The sequence below is a fragment of the Carcharodon carcharias genome, chromosome 24, assembly GCF_017639515.1.
Source record: "Carcharodon carcharias isolate sCarCar2 chromosome 24, sCarCar2.pri, whole genome shotgun sequence".
In the NCBI taxonomy this organism is placed as follows: domain Eukaryota; kingdom Metazoa; phylum Chordata; class Chondrichthyes; order Lamniformes; family Lamnidae; genus Carcharodon; species Carcharodon carcharias.
The window spans coordinates 14,567,209-14,583,503 of NC_054490.1; the positions used below are offsets into that span (position 1 = coordinate 14,567,209).

General features: G+C 49.0%; 1 protein-coding gene across 1 annotated transcript in view; it reads left to right on the plus strand.

Moving 5' to 3' along the window:
* LOC121269346 (solute carrier family 43 member 3-like) overlaps positions 1-16,295 on the plus strand; it is a 110,227-nt gene that overhangs the window by 48,244 nt on the left and 45,688 nt on the right. The window contains exons 2-3 of the mRNA XM_041173898.1: positions 1,859-1,991; positions 10,321-10,367. Coding sequence (XP_041029832.1) covers positions 1,859-1,991; positions 10,321-10,367 — 180 coding nt within the window. The remainder of the gene's footprint in view (positions 1-1,858; positions 1,992-10,320; positions 10,368-16,295) is intronic.

Here is a 16,295-nt window from a genome sequence, read left to right on the forward strand (position 1 = left end):
TCCTGAAATTAGTGGCTCTAGGCCTGTAGGCCTCAGGCCTCCGCTTAATATTGCTGCGTAAGTGTATTGTGGGGACTCCAGCGGTGCCAGCAGGTGACTTGCCACCAGTAAGGGTAACAAGGGATTGGATTTGGGTTGTGTAAATGAGTAAAACAAAATAAAATATGATACAAGCATCGCCTGGGCATGGTGAGGTGCCCAGCACAGAGGCATCACTGTTGTAACCTGCATTTAGCCATCAGTCTCACTCTCATCTCTGTCCTGTTCTTGGGCCCAAGCCCTACTCTACATGCTTGAACGTTAGGATCCAGAGCTGGGGCATACCCAGGTACCACTCCTTCAGAGGGACAATGCTGAGGGAGAGCTGTGCTGCACTGTCAGAGAGGCAGCACTGAGGGGGTGCTGCACTGTCGCTGGTGCAGCCTTTCAAAGGATGGGCCAGCGTTTACTGCCTTTGAGAGCTGAATAGCTTTGCTGTGGGCCACATGTAGGCCACACAAGGTCGGCAGATTTCTTTCCCTAAAGGGACCAGATGGGTTTTTACAACAATGGTTTCATGGTCATCATTAGACTTTTAATTCTGGTGTTTTGTTTATTGAATCCAAATTCCACCACCTGACTGTGGTGGGGTTGGGACCCAGTTTGTTATCAGAGCATTACTCTGGGTGCTTGGAGAACTAGCCCAGTGACACTGCTCCCCTGAATGAAACTGGGGCCCCCCCCATCTTCCCTCTTAGGTGAATGTAAATAATCCCATGACCAGGACACTGGGGGGAGATAGATGGGAAGGCCACCCACCTGGAAGTTCCTCTCCGAGCCACTCACCATCCTGACTTGGGAATATATCGGCCGTTCCTTCACTGTCGCTGGGTCACAATCCTGGAACTCCCTCCCTAACAGCGCTGTGGGTGTACCTACACCACAGGGACTGCAGCGGCTCAAGAAGGCAGCTCACCCACCACCTTCTCAAGGGGCAATTAGGGATGGGCAATAAATGCTGGGCCCGGCCAGCGAAGCCCACATCCTGTGAATGAATATGTCCTGGACCCCAGTATTAATCCCTCAAGGAACACCATTAAAGAGAGGCTGGCTGGTCACTTAACCCATCTGATGGTTGTGCTATGCTATGCCCTGATTGGTCACCACATCTTTATGTGTTAGACATGTGACTGCCGTTCGAACTGTTCTTCACTCGCTCTGTAACTGCCGCGGGAGGTCCGGAGGGACTGGAAGATGCTATAGAAATGGGTTTCCTTTCACACAAACTCGCTTCACCTTTCACTCGCCCTCCTCTTTCACCAGCTTCCATCACACTCTCCCTCGCTCGCTCTCAGCTTCTTTCTCACTGCCTTTCCCTGTCTCTACCTCTCTCTCAGCCTCTCACCCTCTCCTGAACCTGCCCTCGCTCATTCCAAGTCGCTCTCTTCGTTGAAGGTAAGGAAGGGACTCAGCAGCATCTGCGGAGAGAGGAACAGAGTTTGGCGTTTCGAGTCCGATACGACTCTTCTTCAGAGGTCACATCATTCCCGTTTACTCACCCATCCCTCTCTCCCACACACTTTCTTTTTCACTATTTCTCGCTCTGTCTCATTCTATTTTTCTCTCACCCCCTCACCCTCTATTGCTCTGACTTTACTTATCCCTTTCTTTCACTCTCTTTTCCCCTCAGTCTCTCTCACTCCTGTCCTCTCTCACTCTTTTTCTCCTCTCTCTCTTTCTCTTGTTCCTTTGTTTTCTCTCCCTCTCTCCCTCTCTGACTCTCTGTCACTTCCTCCCTCTCTCTCTCTCTCTCTCTCGCCCTCTCACTCTCTTTCACTCGCCCTCACTGTCATTCTCTCCCTCTCTCTCTCTCTCCCAGTGCACTGCGATCTTCAGGATGACCGTTTCGCCCTCATCTTCACCCTGGCCTCCTTCGCCCTCAGCTTCATGACCCTCCCCTGCGGCTTCCTGTTCGACTCCTTCGGTACCATGGTAACACGATTCCTGGCCATGTAAGTCCTTGACCTTTTCCGGCTTACCGGGGGTTTTCAGCTTGTTGATTGGGGTGAAGGAGGGGAGGCGGTGAGAGGGGGGAAGCGGGGTAGCGGTAGGTGGGAGCAGAGGGGGTGGGGGAGGGGCAGGGGTGGTTGGAGTGGGCACGTCAGGAAGAGGTGAGAGGGGCTGTAGTGATGGGCAGGGATGGAATGGGATTGTATGAAAGTGCTTTACAGCCAATGAAGCACTTTGAAGTGCACTCCAGTACAGCAGAGTGTTGTAATGCTAGCTCTACCATCTAGAAGGACAAGGGCAGTAGACAGATGGGAACACCCACCACCTGGAAATTCCCCTCCAAGCCACTCACCATCCTGTCTTGGAAATATATCGGCCGTTCCTTCACTGTCGCTGGGTCACAATCCTGGAACTCCCTCCCTAACAGCACTGTGGGTGTACCTACTCCGCACAGACTGCAGCGATTCAACAATGCAGCTCACCACACCTCCTCAAGGGGTAACTAGGGGTGGGTAAGCGACGCCCGCATCCCGTAAATTCATTTTTAACGGGTGCCGCAGCCAATGAGTTCAGCAAACCCCTTCGAACAGAAATCTGATAACCAGATGATCTACTTTTTTTGTGATGTGAACTGAGAGATAAGTATTGACCAGGACACCGGAGATAATTCTCCTTCCGCATCGTCCCATGGGATCTTTTACATCCGCTCAGGTAGGCAGGCGTGGTTTTTGTTTACAGTCTCATACCAAAGACGGCACCTCTGACAGTGCAGGGCTCCCGCTGTAGTGGAGCATCAGCCCTGATATCTTTGTGCTGAAGGCCTGGAGTGGATCCTGAACATGGATTCAGGGGCAAGTGTGATACCAGCTGAGGGCAAGATAGGGCAGGAAGTGCTGGGAGGTGAGGGGAATGAGTGGGTGGGCAGGACGGATAGGGGCAGGGCAGGAAGGGGCAGTAGGATAAGGAGGCAGGGAGCAGGGGAAGGGGAGAAGGAGGAGCCGGGAAGGGAAGGGGGTGGGAGCAGAATGAGGTTGGCAATGATGGGATTTGGAGAGGCTGGAGGAGGAGGAGGAGGCGGGCATTGGAGTGGCAGGAGGAGGACGGACGGGAGGGAGAGGGGAAGCACACCCACACTATTACACGATTTACCCCGGGGAATACAGCCCGATTTGCATCATGGTGACCAGGCTGTAGAGCACACCTCCTCAATCTAGCCTGAGACCCCAGTTTAGCAATTCCCAGTTGGCTGGTCCAGTTTCCCTATCTGAATGCCTTAGAGATGGGCATAATGCAGGAGGGACCTGGGGGGAGATGGGTGTGGGGGTACAGAAGCAGAGATGTAAGCTGATATCATAGCTGTGGTAATCTGATGTGTAATGGTAATCTGACCTTTAAGAAGAATGTCATAAAGGAAGATCACATGATCTTGCGTGACCAATAGTGGAGTAGCACGGGCTAACTCTGTAGTCAGTTGGAAGTCGTTAGAAGTATGTAGATGGAGTTTGGTGTAGAAACACACAAGTGTAACTGCTGAGCACCTTGTGAATAAACAGAATGTGTTCCACCTAAGAAGTGTCTGCAGAACTTCTCTACCTAACTCGGTCACCTCTCAACAAGCGTGCAATTGGGACTTCAAGTCACAACAAACTGGTGACGAGGATGAAATGAGGGTAAAGCAGAGAGCCGACAAACTGGCAACGAGACCACAACAAACCAGCAGCAAGGAGAAAGAAGGAAAAAGCAAGGCTAGAAGAAAGATACAATGAATCAGCGGCGACTGTAAAAATCACAGAGGGAATCAAACGGATCAAAATGGGGCTGTAGCTCATACAGCCGGGGTAAGTAGAAGTTCCCACTCAAATTCCCTCAAAGCACGTCACAAATCGGGGGAGTTGATCCATTCGATCCAGCTGCGGACGACTGGCCTCGTTATATTGAACGTTCTAGCGTTCTATTTCCGAGCAACAGCATTATGGGGGAAGAGAAGAGGCGAGCGGTGCTCTTATCAACATGTGGGAGTAAAGCCTACAGCTTAATTCAAAGTTTGATGGCATCCAGTGCCCCAGATTTGAGAAATGTTAATGACTTGGTGGACCTCGGTGAGAGGTCATGACTAGCCAAAGCCCTCAGTAACGATGCAACGTTTCAAGTTTACTATTCAATATCCATTACAAGCCTACCGACTCCCACAGCTACCTCGACTACAGCTCCTCACACCCCGCTTCCTGTAAGGACTCCATCCCATTCTCTCAGTTCCTTCGCCTCCGTCGCATCTGCTCTGATGATGCTACTTTCAAAAACAGTTCCTCTGACATGTCCTCCTTCTTCCTCAACCGAGGTTTTCCACCCATGATGTTTGACAGGGCCCTCAACTGTGTCTGGCCCATCTCCTGCGCATCTGCCCTCATATATTCTTCTCCCTCCCAGAAACATGATAGGGTCCCCCTTGTCCTCACTTATCACCCCACCAGTCTCCGCATTCAAAGGATCATCCTCCGCCATTTCCGCCAACTCCAGCATGATGCCACCACCAAACACATCTTCCCTTCACCCCCCCAGCGGCATTCCGCAGGGATCGTTCCCTCCGGGACACCCTGGTCCACTCCTCCATCACCTCCTACGCCTCAATCCCCTCCCACGGCACCTTCCCATGCAATCACAGAAGGTGCAACACCTGCCCCTTTACTTCCCCCCTCCTCACCGTCCAAGGGCCCAAACACTCCTTTCAAGTGAAGCAGCATTTCACTTGCACCTCCCACAATTTAATCTACTGCATTCGTTGCTCCCAATGCGGTTTCCTCTACATTGGAGAGACCAAACGCAGACTGGGTGACTGCTTTGCAGAACACCTTCAGTCTGTCCGCAAGCATCACCCAGACCTCCCTGTCGCTTGCCATTTCAACACTCCACCCTGCTCTCATGCCCACATGTCCGTCCTTGGCTTGCTGCATTGTTCCAGTGAAGCTCAACGCAAACTGGAGGAACAGCACCTCATCTTCCGACTAGGCACTTTACAGCCTTTTGGACTGAATATTGAGTTCAACAATTTTAGATCATGAACTCTCTCCTCCATCCCCACCCCCTTTCCGATCCCCCTTTTTTCCAATAATTTATATATATTTTTCTTTTCCCACCTATTTCCATTATTTTTAAATGTATTTCCATCCATTATTTTATCTCCACCTTTTAGCCTTTTTCGATTCCTTCACCCCACCCCACCCCCACTAGGGCTATCTGTACCTTGCTCATCCTGCTTTTTACCCTTAATTAGCACATTCCTTAGATAATATCACCACCTTCAACACCTCTTTGCCCTTTTGTCTGTGACATCTTTTGGTTATCTCCACCTATCACTAGCCCTCTATCCAGCTCTACTTGTCCCAGCCCCCCTTAAACCAGCTTATATTTCACCTCTCTTCTATTTTTTCTTAGTTCTGGTGAAGGGTCATTCGGACTCGAAACGTTAACTGTGCTCCTATCCACAGATGTTGCCAGACCTGCTGAGTTTTTCCAGGGATTTTTATTTTTGTTTTTGTTTCAAGTTTAATTCGTGGAATAGAGCCCCGGGAAGATTCAGTGGCTTGTTATGCGGCATGTTCGAGACAGTTAACAGGACATTGCGAGTTTGGTACATCTTTAAACGATACGCTCGGAGATCGTTTAGCGTGCGGTGTGAGTGAGGGCACGATTCAGGAGAGATTACTGCCCGAAACAAATTTGGATTTTGAGAAGGAGCCAGAGATAACACCGACCTGGGGGAGGCGCAGCGAAGGATTCTAAAGTCAGACCCGGAGCGCAAAATTGTGCCGTCCCCCCAACGCTGGGAGAGAAGCGCCCCCCCGGCCGATAAAGGGCCCGGAAATGCCAAGACTCCTCCGCGAAAAGCGGGAAACAGCCGCCACTGGAGGGAAAAATAAAAACAATTGACTCAGCGGCGAAAATCCAGCGGCCAAGGTAGAAATGAGCAGGTTCGTAATGATTGGTGGTTTTAAAAAAAAACAAATCAAACGTTTTTATTGTCATCGAAACGGGCACATAACGGGCGGGACTTTCTGCTCATTGGGCAGGCGAGCATGCTGACATCACCGCCCGATCCCGCAATGTTTCACTCGTCTGTCGTACGCGGGGAGCAGACAGCCGACAATTTAAAGGCCCATTAAAAATCTAATTGAATTAAATTTTCCGCAGCCTACCCAACCCCTTTCGGCCTTCGGGTTTTTTCTGCAAAACCCTCATCCACGGGCGGGAGGAGGTTTTGACGCGTTATTGAAAAGAAAATTAAAAAGTTTCCAACTTTCCCAACACTCAACGCGTCCCTGCTCATGTGTCGTGGTCATGATGAGCAGGGACATGCTTTTGTTTAAAAACATTTTTAAATCCCTCCTTTTTTCTTTATTTTTCAAAGTCCCAGCTCTGCGCCTTGGGGAGATTTCCCTGCCCGCGCACCCCACCCCACATGCCTGCTCAAAGTTCCCCACTCACCACCCCTCCCACCCCCACACCAGCAGCGCAGGGCGGGTCTTAATTGTCCTGCCGGTGTGAAACCACGGCCCGAGCCCTGATTGCGGGCGGCGGTCAGCTTCCTGTTCACCCCCGCTGAGCCGGCCCACCCACCAGCCCGACAAGAGCAAAACTCCGGCCAATGAAACAGCGCAAGGAAAGAATTCGGGCAGGCTTCCGAGCCAAGGAGAAAACCCCCTGAGGTTTACACTGCAGAAGAACCTGAAGCAACAAATTCAGGCATTTATCCATAATTTAGTTTGAAGGCAGAGAAGGTAATAGTGAAGGTAAATGGCAGGCCTGTTAGAATGGAAGTGGACGCAAGAGTTTCCACCATATAACTGGTGAACACAGCCTTCAAATACCCGAATTATGGTGAACATAAATCAGATTTGAAAGACACAGATGCCAACTTAATAACTTGCACGGGCGAAGACATCCAAGTCAAAGGCATTAGCAGGGTTCCTGTCCATTATCGGAGCCAATCGGTCAAACTGCCAGTGTTGGTGTTGAGAGACAGGGGGCCAAGCCTCCTCGGGCGAATCCGGCCGCGGGAAATCAACTTTGATTTGTCACAGAGATTCCAAAAGGAAGCTGAAAATATTCCTGCCTTGCAAAAGGAGAGAGCCTCAAGGCTCAACAACCTAGAGGAACAAGGAGCCAGGAGAGAGCATCCTGAGGGACAGAGTCCGAGTCGAGGTAAAGAACCTCCAAAATGAAGCGAAAACCCCCTGAACGATCTTCACCTCCCCCCCCCCCACCGGTTTCCCTCCTGTCTATGGATGTACCTCTGGAAAAGTATGAGGAGAAACAAAAAAGGGGCAGAATTATCTCCCTGTCGGGTGGGCTGGTTCGGAGCGGGCGCAGGCAGGCATGGAACTGATCCCCACCCACAATCGGCTGCGCGCCGCCATTTTACGAGGCCCACCCAGCGTGACGCACGGGTGGTGGGGGTGGGGGTGGAGGAGGGATAGTCGGATCCAGCGCTCTTTCACGCACGCCCAGAAATCTCCTGAGGCACAGAGCCGCCTCCGAGAGATTAACTCTGGTTTTAAAAGCTGGGAGAAAAGAACAGTTAAAATTATTCGGGCATGTCCCGTCCTCCCCCCGCCATGTGACAGTGTCGGGCGAGCTGGGACCTGTTTATGAATTGTCGTAAAAATTTTTATTGAATGAATAAAACCTTCAGGAAACCTCATCCTACCCATGAGAAAAGCCTGGGCTCTTCGCCTGCCTCCCCTCGCCAACCTTAAGTCTGGACGGGCAGAGATGAGGATTACTTTAACTAGTCAATTAATGGCCTTAACAGGCCTTTGACAAGTTCGGTGGGCACGCAGCCCACACCGGCGCGCCCCCACTGATTGGGAGATCGCGATGATGTCAGGCTGCACTCCCAACGTCACCGCCCGTCATTTCACGCTTCGGCGAGTAGGGTCCCCGCTTGCCGACAGTAAAGTTCTGCCCAAGGAGCCCGGCGGTCCTCCGAGTGAAGAGAAGAACGAGTTGGCAGAGAAGACCACAGCCTAAATTTCCCAGGAGGCAGTGCACCGATGGCAAATAAAAAAAGCGAGAGACGGGAGAGCCAAAGAGTCAGCCGCATGAAGCCAAAGAGGCCTCTGGCGGCAAGAGTTGCAGGCGTCCCCACGAAGCCGAAATTCAGGGAGGCGCAGCAACCGAGTTTCACTGGGGAAGAGCTGGCACCTGAGAGCAGCCGGGGCCAATGCGGGAGTCGGAAAGAAGGCTGAAAATAAAGCCGGTGTCAGGAAGGAAAATGCCCATCGCAAGAAGGCACAGGAACACCAGTAACGTCCTGGCCCTGGCAGGGTACGAGTACGCTCTTGGACGTCGGCCTGGAAATCGAATCGCCAACGCAGATGCCGCTTAGTCGTTTGAAGATGTTTCAGTCCCTCAAGAACTTGCGTTGTTGTTAAATTTCTTAGATTTCCTTGCCAGTATGTGCTCGACAGATCAGAGACTGGACAGGTGGGGACCCAGTAGAGAAGAAGTGCTTCACGGTTGGTCACCATAACCCGTATCGGACGAAATAGAAACCGTACTTCAACAGGAGACACGAAACAACCAGTCAGGTTGGCATCTTATTGTGGGGAGCACCGGTGATAGCTCCTCCAAAGGGCAGCGGGCCACTGTTAATCGAACTAGAGAGCGCACGTCCAGGAATATCCCGAAGGAAGACCATAGCGCGCAGCTATCTACGGTGGGCCTGAGATGGATGGTGAAAGAGAGAGCTTAGTGAAGAATCATGTGCAGTGTCGCCAAGCGCAAAAATTACCTTCAACAGCTCCGTTGGGAGTGGCCAGGTAGACCATAGGTATGATTACACATTGGCCGTGTTGGAACCTTCCTTGGGAACAGTGTTCCTGCTCATTGTTGATGCCCACTCAAAATGGACGGGCACATGTGAGGTGAAGTCACCAACGTCTTCTGCTACAATTGAGAAGCAAGGTCAAAGTTTCGCAATTAGTGGGCCACCAGGAGAGGCCGTATCTGATAACGGTACGGGCAATGGTACGAGTGCTCCGCTTCAACGGTTTATCACTCGTGTGAAGACATCACCCTCAAACGGACTGGCCGAAAGAGCAGTTCCAACGTTCGAGCCTGGCATGAGCAAGTCAACTGGAGATTCCTCAGTCTCCAGGCTAGAGCGCTTCCTTTCCCATGATAGGACCAGCCCTCACCAAACAACAACCTGCGGAATTATGAACGAAACACCATCTCCGGACAAGATTGAGATTAATGATGCCGAACTTTAACGGGTGAAGGCGAGAAGGGGTCAGGGAAGTCAAAAAACTGGACATGACAGGAAGTGTACCGCGGGAGAGATGGCATATGCCAATAACTTTGGAGAAGGACCAAAGTGGTTAGCGGGTGAAATAAGTGCGGTGACTGGAGCTCTGTCTGACCATGGGGAGGTGGAAGGCTGAGTCACAGGGAGGCATGTGGACCATTTGAGGGAGGAAGAGACAAATCATCGAGAAATGATTCCGCCAGAGCTCACGACTGAGTCAACGTTTCACGTTGAGAGAACTCAGCCCAGCACAGATATTTCTGAAGTGCCTGTTGTACCTACAAGAGTTGAGAAAACTGAGTTACTCAGTCGATTCGCTCCTAAGGAAACCCCCAGAAAGACTGAATTTGTAAATAACTTATCAGCGTAAATAATTTGCTAACTTGAACAAATGTTGTAAATATGTTTCCAAGTAGAGGGGGAGGGATGTGGTAACTATGGTTTTATCTAATGTGTAGTGGTATACCTTTAAGAAGAATGTTATGGTGGAAGATCACATGACCTTGTGTAACCTACAGCGGAGTAGCGCGGGCTAACTTAGTTAGTAGTTAGTGAGTTAATTAGTAGCTAGTTGGAAGTCAGTTGTCTGCGAGAGAGCAGCAGAAGTATGTAGATAGAGTTTGGCGTAGAAACACACAAGTGTAACTGCTGAGCACCTTGTGAATAAACAGAATGTGTTCCACCTAAGAAGTGTCTACGGAACTACTCTACCTAAAGTACCAACTTGGTCACCCCTCAACAAGCGTGCAGTTGGGACTCACAAGTCACAACAATAACTCGACAAAGGGTGATTGGGATCTTATTTTATTCACTTGCTTATGAAACATGGGTGTCGCACACCCTGACATTGTCCTTGTGAAGGTGGTGGTGAGCTGCCCTCAAGAACCTCTGCAACAATGAATTGGCCATGAAAGGTGCTGGATAGTTGGGAGCTCCTTCTTCCCAGTGGAAATGGGCAAGGGGAGCAAGCTGTGGCCACAAGACAGGCCTGATTTTAAATATGCTCTTTTTTGTTATCTCCTCAGATCCCTGTACATCGCCGCCACTCTGATGATCGCATTCTCCACTGCTGGTGAGTCCAGCTTCTTCTAAGATCACTGGTGATGGGAATGAGAGAGGGAGGGGGAAGTCTCATGTATTTAAGAGAAGGAGAAGGAGAAAGAGAGACTGAGACAGAAACAGAGAGAGAGAGAGACAGAGACAGGGTCAGAGAAACAGAGTCAGAGAGAGAGACAGAGAGACAGAGACAGAGAGAGAGAGACGGAGAGACAGAGACAGAGAGAGACAGAAAGAGACAGAGACTGAGAGAGACAGAGAGAGAGAGCAAGACAGAGACAGAGAAACAGAGGGAGAAAGAAACAAAGAGACAGAGAGAGAGATACCAAGAGAGAGACAGAGAGAGAGAGAGACCAAGAGAGAGAGAGACCGAGAGAGAGAGAGATAGAGGAGAGAGAGACAGTGACAGAGAGAGAGTTAGAGAGAGAGGGACAGAGAGAGACAGAGGGAAAGACAGACAGACAGAGAGAGACAGGGACAGAGAGAGACTGAGACAGAGACAGAGAAAGAGAGAGACAGAGCGAAAGAGAGAGTCAGAAAGAGAGAGAGAGACAGAAAGACAGAGACAGAGTGAGAGAGGGACAGAGAAACAGAAAGAGGGACAGACAGACAGAGAGCAACAGAGAAAGAGACAGACAGAGAGAGACAGACAGAGATAGAGAGAAGGAGAGACAGTCAAACAGGGAAACAGAGACAGAGAGGGAGAGAGATAGAGAGAGAGACAGAGAGAGAGAGGCAGACAGAGAGAGACAGTAAGACAAAGAGAGAGAGATAGAGAAAGAGAGAGACAGAAAGAGAGACAGAGAGAGATGGAGAGACAAACAGACAGAGGGAGAGAGAGAGAGAGACAGAGAGAGACACAGACAGAGATAAAGAGAGAGAGGGATAGAGGAGAGAGACAGAGAGAGGAAAAGAGAGAGTTAGGCAGACAGAAAGGCAGAGAGACAGACAGGCAAATAGACAGAGATGGAGAGACAGATAGGCAGATAGACAGAGAAAGACAGAGAGAGAGAGAGAGACAGGGAGAGAAGGACATAGAGAGAGAGAGAGACAGATAGACAGAGAAACAGAGACAGAGGGAGAGAGACAGAGAGAGACAGACAAACAGACGTGGAATTTTACAGCCCCTCCGACCAGCAGGATTTTCCAGTCCCGCCGAAGTTAATGTTCTGTTGAAGAATCATACGGACTCGAAACGTTAACTGTGTTCCTCTCCGCAGATGCTGCCAGACCTGCTGAATTTTTCCAGCTATTTTTGTTTATGTTTTGGATTTCCAGCATCCGCAGTTTTTGCTTTTACCACCGACGTCAATGTTCTTTTGAAAGGCATTTTACATCCCCCCCACCAACACCCCTCCCCAACCCCACCCCACCCCACCCCCTCCTAGTTTCATGTTCTCTGTGTGAACAAACTTCAATATAATTTTAGGATTAACTCTATACCTTCCAGCTTTAACCCTTTAGAAATAACCCCCTGGGCTTATTTGTGCTTGTGGCCTTGTTAACCTGTGCTAATGCTATTAGCGACCATTTCATCTGTGCTACCAGGTCCCTTTACCCATCTGCCTCGTTCAAATCCTTCTTTTCCAAGTAACGTGGGTCCTGTTGCACTTACCAAGTGGCTGTACTTCACATTTACCTGCGTTGAAATTTACTTGTCAACCTGAAGGTTTCCCACTGCCTCAGGACCACAGAATTTTAATGGCACAGAAGGAGGCCATTCTGCCCATTGTGCCTGCGCCTGCTCTCCAAATGAGCATCATGACCTAGTGCCTTTTCCCTGTAGCCCTGCACATTGTTTCTATTCAAAAATTCATCTGACATCCTCTTGAATGCCTCGATTGAACCTGCCTCCACCACACTTCTGGGCAGTGCATTCCAGACCTGAACCACTCGCTGTGTGACAAAGTTTTTTTCTCACCTCGCATTTGCCTCTTTTGCAAATCACTTTTTATCTGTGCCCTTTCGTTCTTGACCCTTTTACAAGCAGGAACAGCTTCTCCCTATCTATACTGTCCAGCCCCCTCATAGATTTTGAACCTGTATCAAATCTCCTCTCAGCCGCCTTCTCTCTGAGGAGAACAGTCCCAACCTCACCAATTTACCTTCATAGCTGAATTTCCTCATCGCTGGAACCATTCTTGTAGACCTCTTCTGCACTCTCTCCAATGTGCTCACATCCTTCCGATAACGTGGTGCCCAGAATTGTACACAATACTCCAGCTGAGCCCTAACGAGGGCCATAGCTTCAGGCCGGGCCTCTGCGTCACTAGTCCAGTGCCAACCCCACTACCCCACCACCTCCCCAACGAAGTTAACTGTCCGCCAGCCTTCTGGCCCACTTTCTTGCTAAATGAAGTGTGGTAAACTGAGGTACCCTGTCCCTTTAAGAGAATGCAAGGGTACTGATCACGTGACAGCACTGACAAATCGCTGTACGGCGCAGGCAATGGGGAACTGTTAGTCTAGCCCTGGAGGTTTCTGCGTGAGCATATGTGATCTGGTGCTCTGCCCTAAGTCTCGACAAACCATCACTATCAGTCTCTCCTCGTTACTGATTGCAAGCAGCAACTGATGAGAACCCAGGAAGGCGTGCAGTTAGATGTCGGCTGGCCAACGAACTCATTCACCCAAGACATAAAGTGAAGTATTAAGGATGTGTAGTAATGTCGCTTCCGCCTCTTCCCCGGGTACTTTTAAAATGTAGGAACTCAACCCATCCTCACAAGGGCTTATTCTGTTTGAGTTTGATTAGCTCATTGAGTAAAACGGAATGCGCGAGTCTTCTATTGGCCTACGAATGATAAAAAGGCCTGCAAATGTGGAGCAAGGGCCTCTCAGAGACCGATAAGAGGATTCACGGATGAGGTTACTAAATGGTTACTTTACGCCTGCCTTTGCCAAGAATGAAGCCAAATTCCCATCATTGGCAAAGTGCCGCAAGGTGAAATAGGAGGCAGCCAAGAAGCGAGGTGGGCTGAACGTTGGGGAAGAGGAAACGCTAGAGAGGCTGGCTGCACTTGATGTGAGTAAACCAGCAGGGCTGCATAAGGTGCAATGGAGAAAGCTGAGGCATGAAAGGGTGCAAATGGAGGAGTGACTGGTCACATTCTTCAAATCCTCCTTAGCTACATGTTGATGATAGCGCCACTGGAAGAATTGTAAATGTTAGTCCTGAGTCCGCCAACGGCTGTAAGGATAAAGCAAACAACTGCAGATCGCTGATTTCACCTTGGTGGGTTGGGGAGGTGAGGGGGGGTGGGGGGGAGATTTTGCGAGAGAGCAATCCTGGTCGAATTAATAGCCGGTTGAGCAAGTGTATGTTTTTTTAAAAATAAGACAGCACAGTTTTGTTGACGGCAAGGATAGAAAATGCTGGAAAAGCTCAGCAGGTCCAGCAGCATCTGTGGAGAGTGTTGTGACACATGCAGTCAGTGAAGTGGAGTTTTTAAAATTCCCAGAGGGAAACTTGAAACAACCGTCATAACCTATAATTTTAAGTGTTTTGTTTGGGATGCGACTCTAAATTCAGGAATCAGCCCACCAGTTCGCGAGGTTTTACATTAAACTAAATGAAATATTTTATTAATTTACGCTGGTTAATATATATATATAAAATACACACAGACACATGGCTTCGAATTACCACTATCATCACTTTTAACAAATTCCCAAACTAATCTCCATTAAGTCCACAGCAATTCATAGACTTAACAAACACCAGGCAAAGCATTTCCCCCTTACAATTTCAAAATGAGGTTCTTTTCACTTTGGTTCCTGTGGAGCCAGTTGGAGGTTTACAGCTGCCTTTTGTTCTCATGTTACCTCTGTCCTGCACACTCGGAAACTGCTGAAGTTATACCTACCACCACCCATTGTATGTGATTTCTCATTGTATCACCAACCTCTGAGCTAAACTTCTCTAACAATAAAACCCCTTTCATAGTACTAATTTTATTACTAATAAAAACATATGGCTTGGTATCTGCTAGACAGGTGCCAGTTTTCACCCCGCTTCTTGAATGCTGTATTCAAAAATGCAAATACACGCTATCCCTCTTACATATCAAAACTAGTACATGTCAAAGCACCCAGACTAGCTGGCTTTAATCCAGTTAATATACACCTGCAGACTAAACTTCTATTTTAAATGAAAAATATTTTCCAAAAATATTATATACATTAATAGATTTAAGATGAGAGAGAAACCAGAGTTAACATTGTTGGAAAAACTCAGCAGGTCTGGCAGCATCTGCGGAGAGAGAAACAGAGTTAACGTTTCGAGTCCGATTTTCTGTTTCTGTTTCAGATTTCCAGCGTCCGCAGTATTTTGGTTTTGTTGAAGGCAAACCGCGTTTAGCAAACTTGATTGAGTTTTGGCTGAGCTAATGTGAAGGGATAATAAGGAGAGTGTGGTTGATGTGATATATTTAGACTTCAATGAGATGTTTAATGCAGTGCCCACTGGATAAAAGGAGCAGCGGCAGCATGGTTGTGTGAAGTGTGGAGGGAGACAGGAAACAGAGGCTAGTGATAAAAGGTTACTTTTTGGGCTGGAGGAAGGTACGCAAAGTGGTTCCACAGGAATCTGTATCAGGATCATTACTTTTCTTGATAATAGAGAGGGGGTACTAGAGAGACCATAAGACGGAGGAGCAGAAGTAGGCCACTCAGCCCATCGACTCTGCTCCGCCATTCAATGAGATCATGGCTGATCTGATAATCCTCAACTCCACTTTCCTGCCTTTTTCCCATAACCCTCGATTCCCTGACTGATTAAAAATCTGTCTGTCTCAGCCTTGAATATATTTAATGACCCAGCCTCTCCAGCCCTCTGCGGTAAAGAATTCCACAGATTCACTACCCTCTGAGAGAAGAAACTCCTCCTCATCTCTCTCTTAAATGGGTGACCCCTTACTCTGGGATTATGCCCTCTGGTCCTAGACTCTCCCACAAGGGGAAACAACCTCTCAGCATTTACCCTGTCAAATCCCCTAAGAATCTAATATGTTTCAATAAGGTCACCTCTCATTCTTCTAAACTCCAATGAATACAGGCCCAACCTACTCAACCTCTCCTCATAAGAAACTCCTTCCATACCCAGGATCAACCTAGTGAACCTTCCCTACACTGCCTCCAATGCCAGTATATCTTTCCTTAGATAAGGGGACCAAAACTGTTCACAGTATTCTAGGTGTTGGTCTAACTAGTGCCTTGTATAGTTTTAGCAAGAATTCCCTATTTTTATACTCCATTCCCTTTGAAATAAAGGCCAACATTCCATTTGCCTTCCCTATTACCTGCTGAACTTGTATGTTAGCTTTTTGGGATTCATGCACGAGGGACCCCCAAATCCCTCTGTGCTGCAGCTTTCTGCAGCCTTTCCCTATTTAAATAATATTCAGCTCCTCTATTCTTCCTGCCAAAGTGCATAGCCTCACATTTTCCTACATTATATTCCGTCTTCCAAGTTTTCTGCCCGCTCACTTAACCTGTCTATATCCCTCTGCAGACTCCTCGTGTCACCATCACCACTTGCCTTCCCTCCTATTTTGGTGTCATCTGTAAACTTGGCGATAGTACATTCACTCCCTACATCCGAGTGGAGGGTAGGGAGGAGGTTTACGAGGATGATGCCGGGACTGGAAAATTGCAGCTATGAGGAGAGATTGGATAGGCCGGAGTTGTTCTCCTTGGAGCAGAGGAGGCTGGGGGGGTGATTTGATTGGGATGTAGAACGTTGAGAGGGGCCTGGATAGTGTGGCTAGAGAAAGGCTTCATCACTTCAGCAGAGGTCAGTGGCTCGGGGGTTGTAGATTTACAGTGTCTTGGTCAAAAGATTAAAGGGGAGAAGAAGAAAACTCTTTCCACCCAGAGGGTTGCTGTGGGGTGGGGGGGCGGGGGGGGGCGGGGTCTGGAACTCACTGCCTGACAGTGGCAGAAA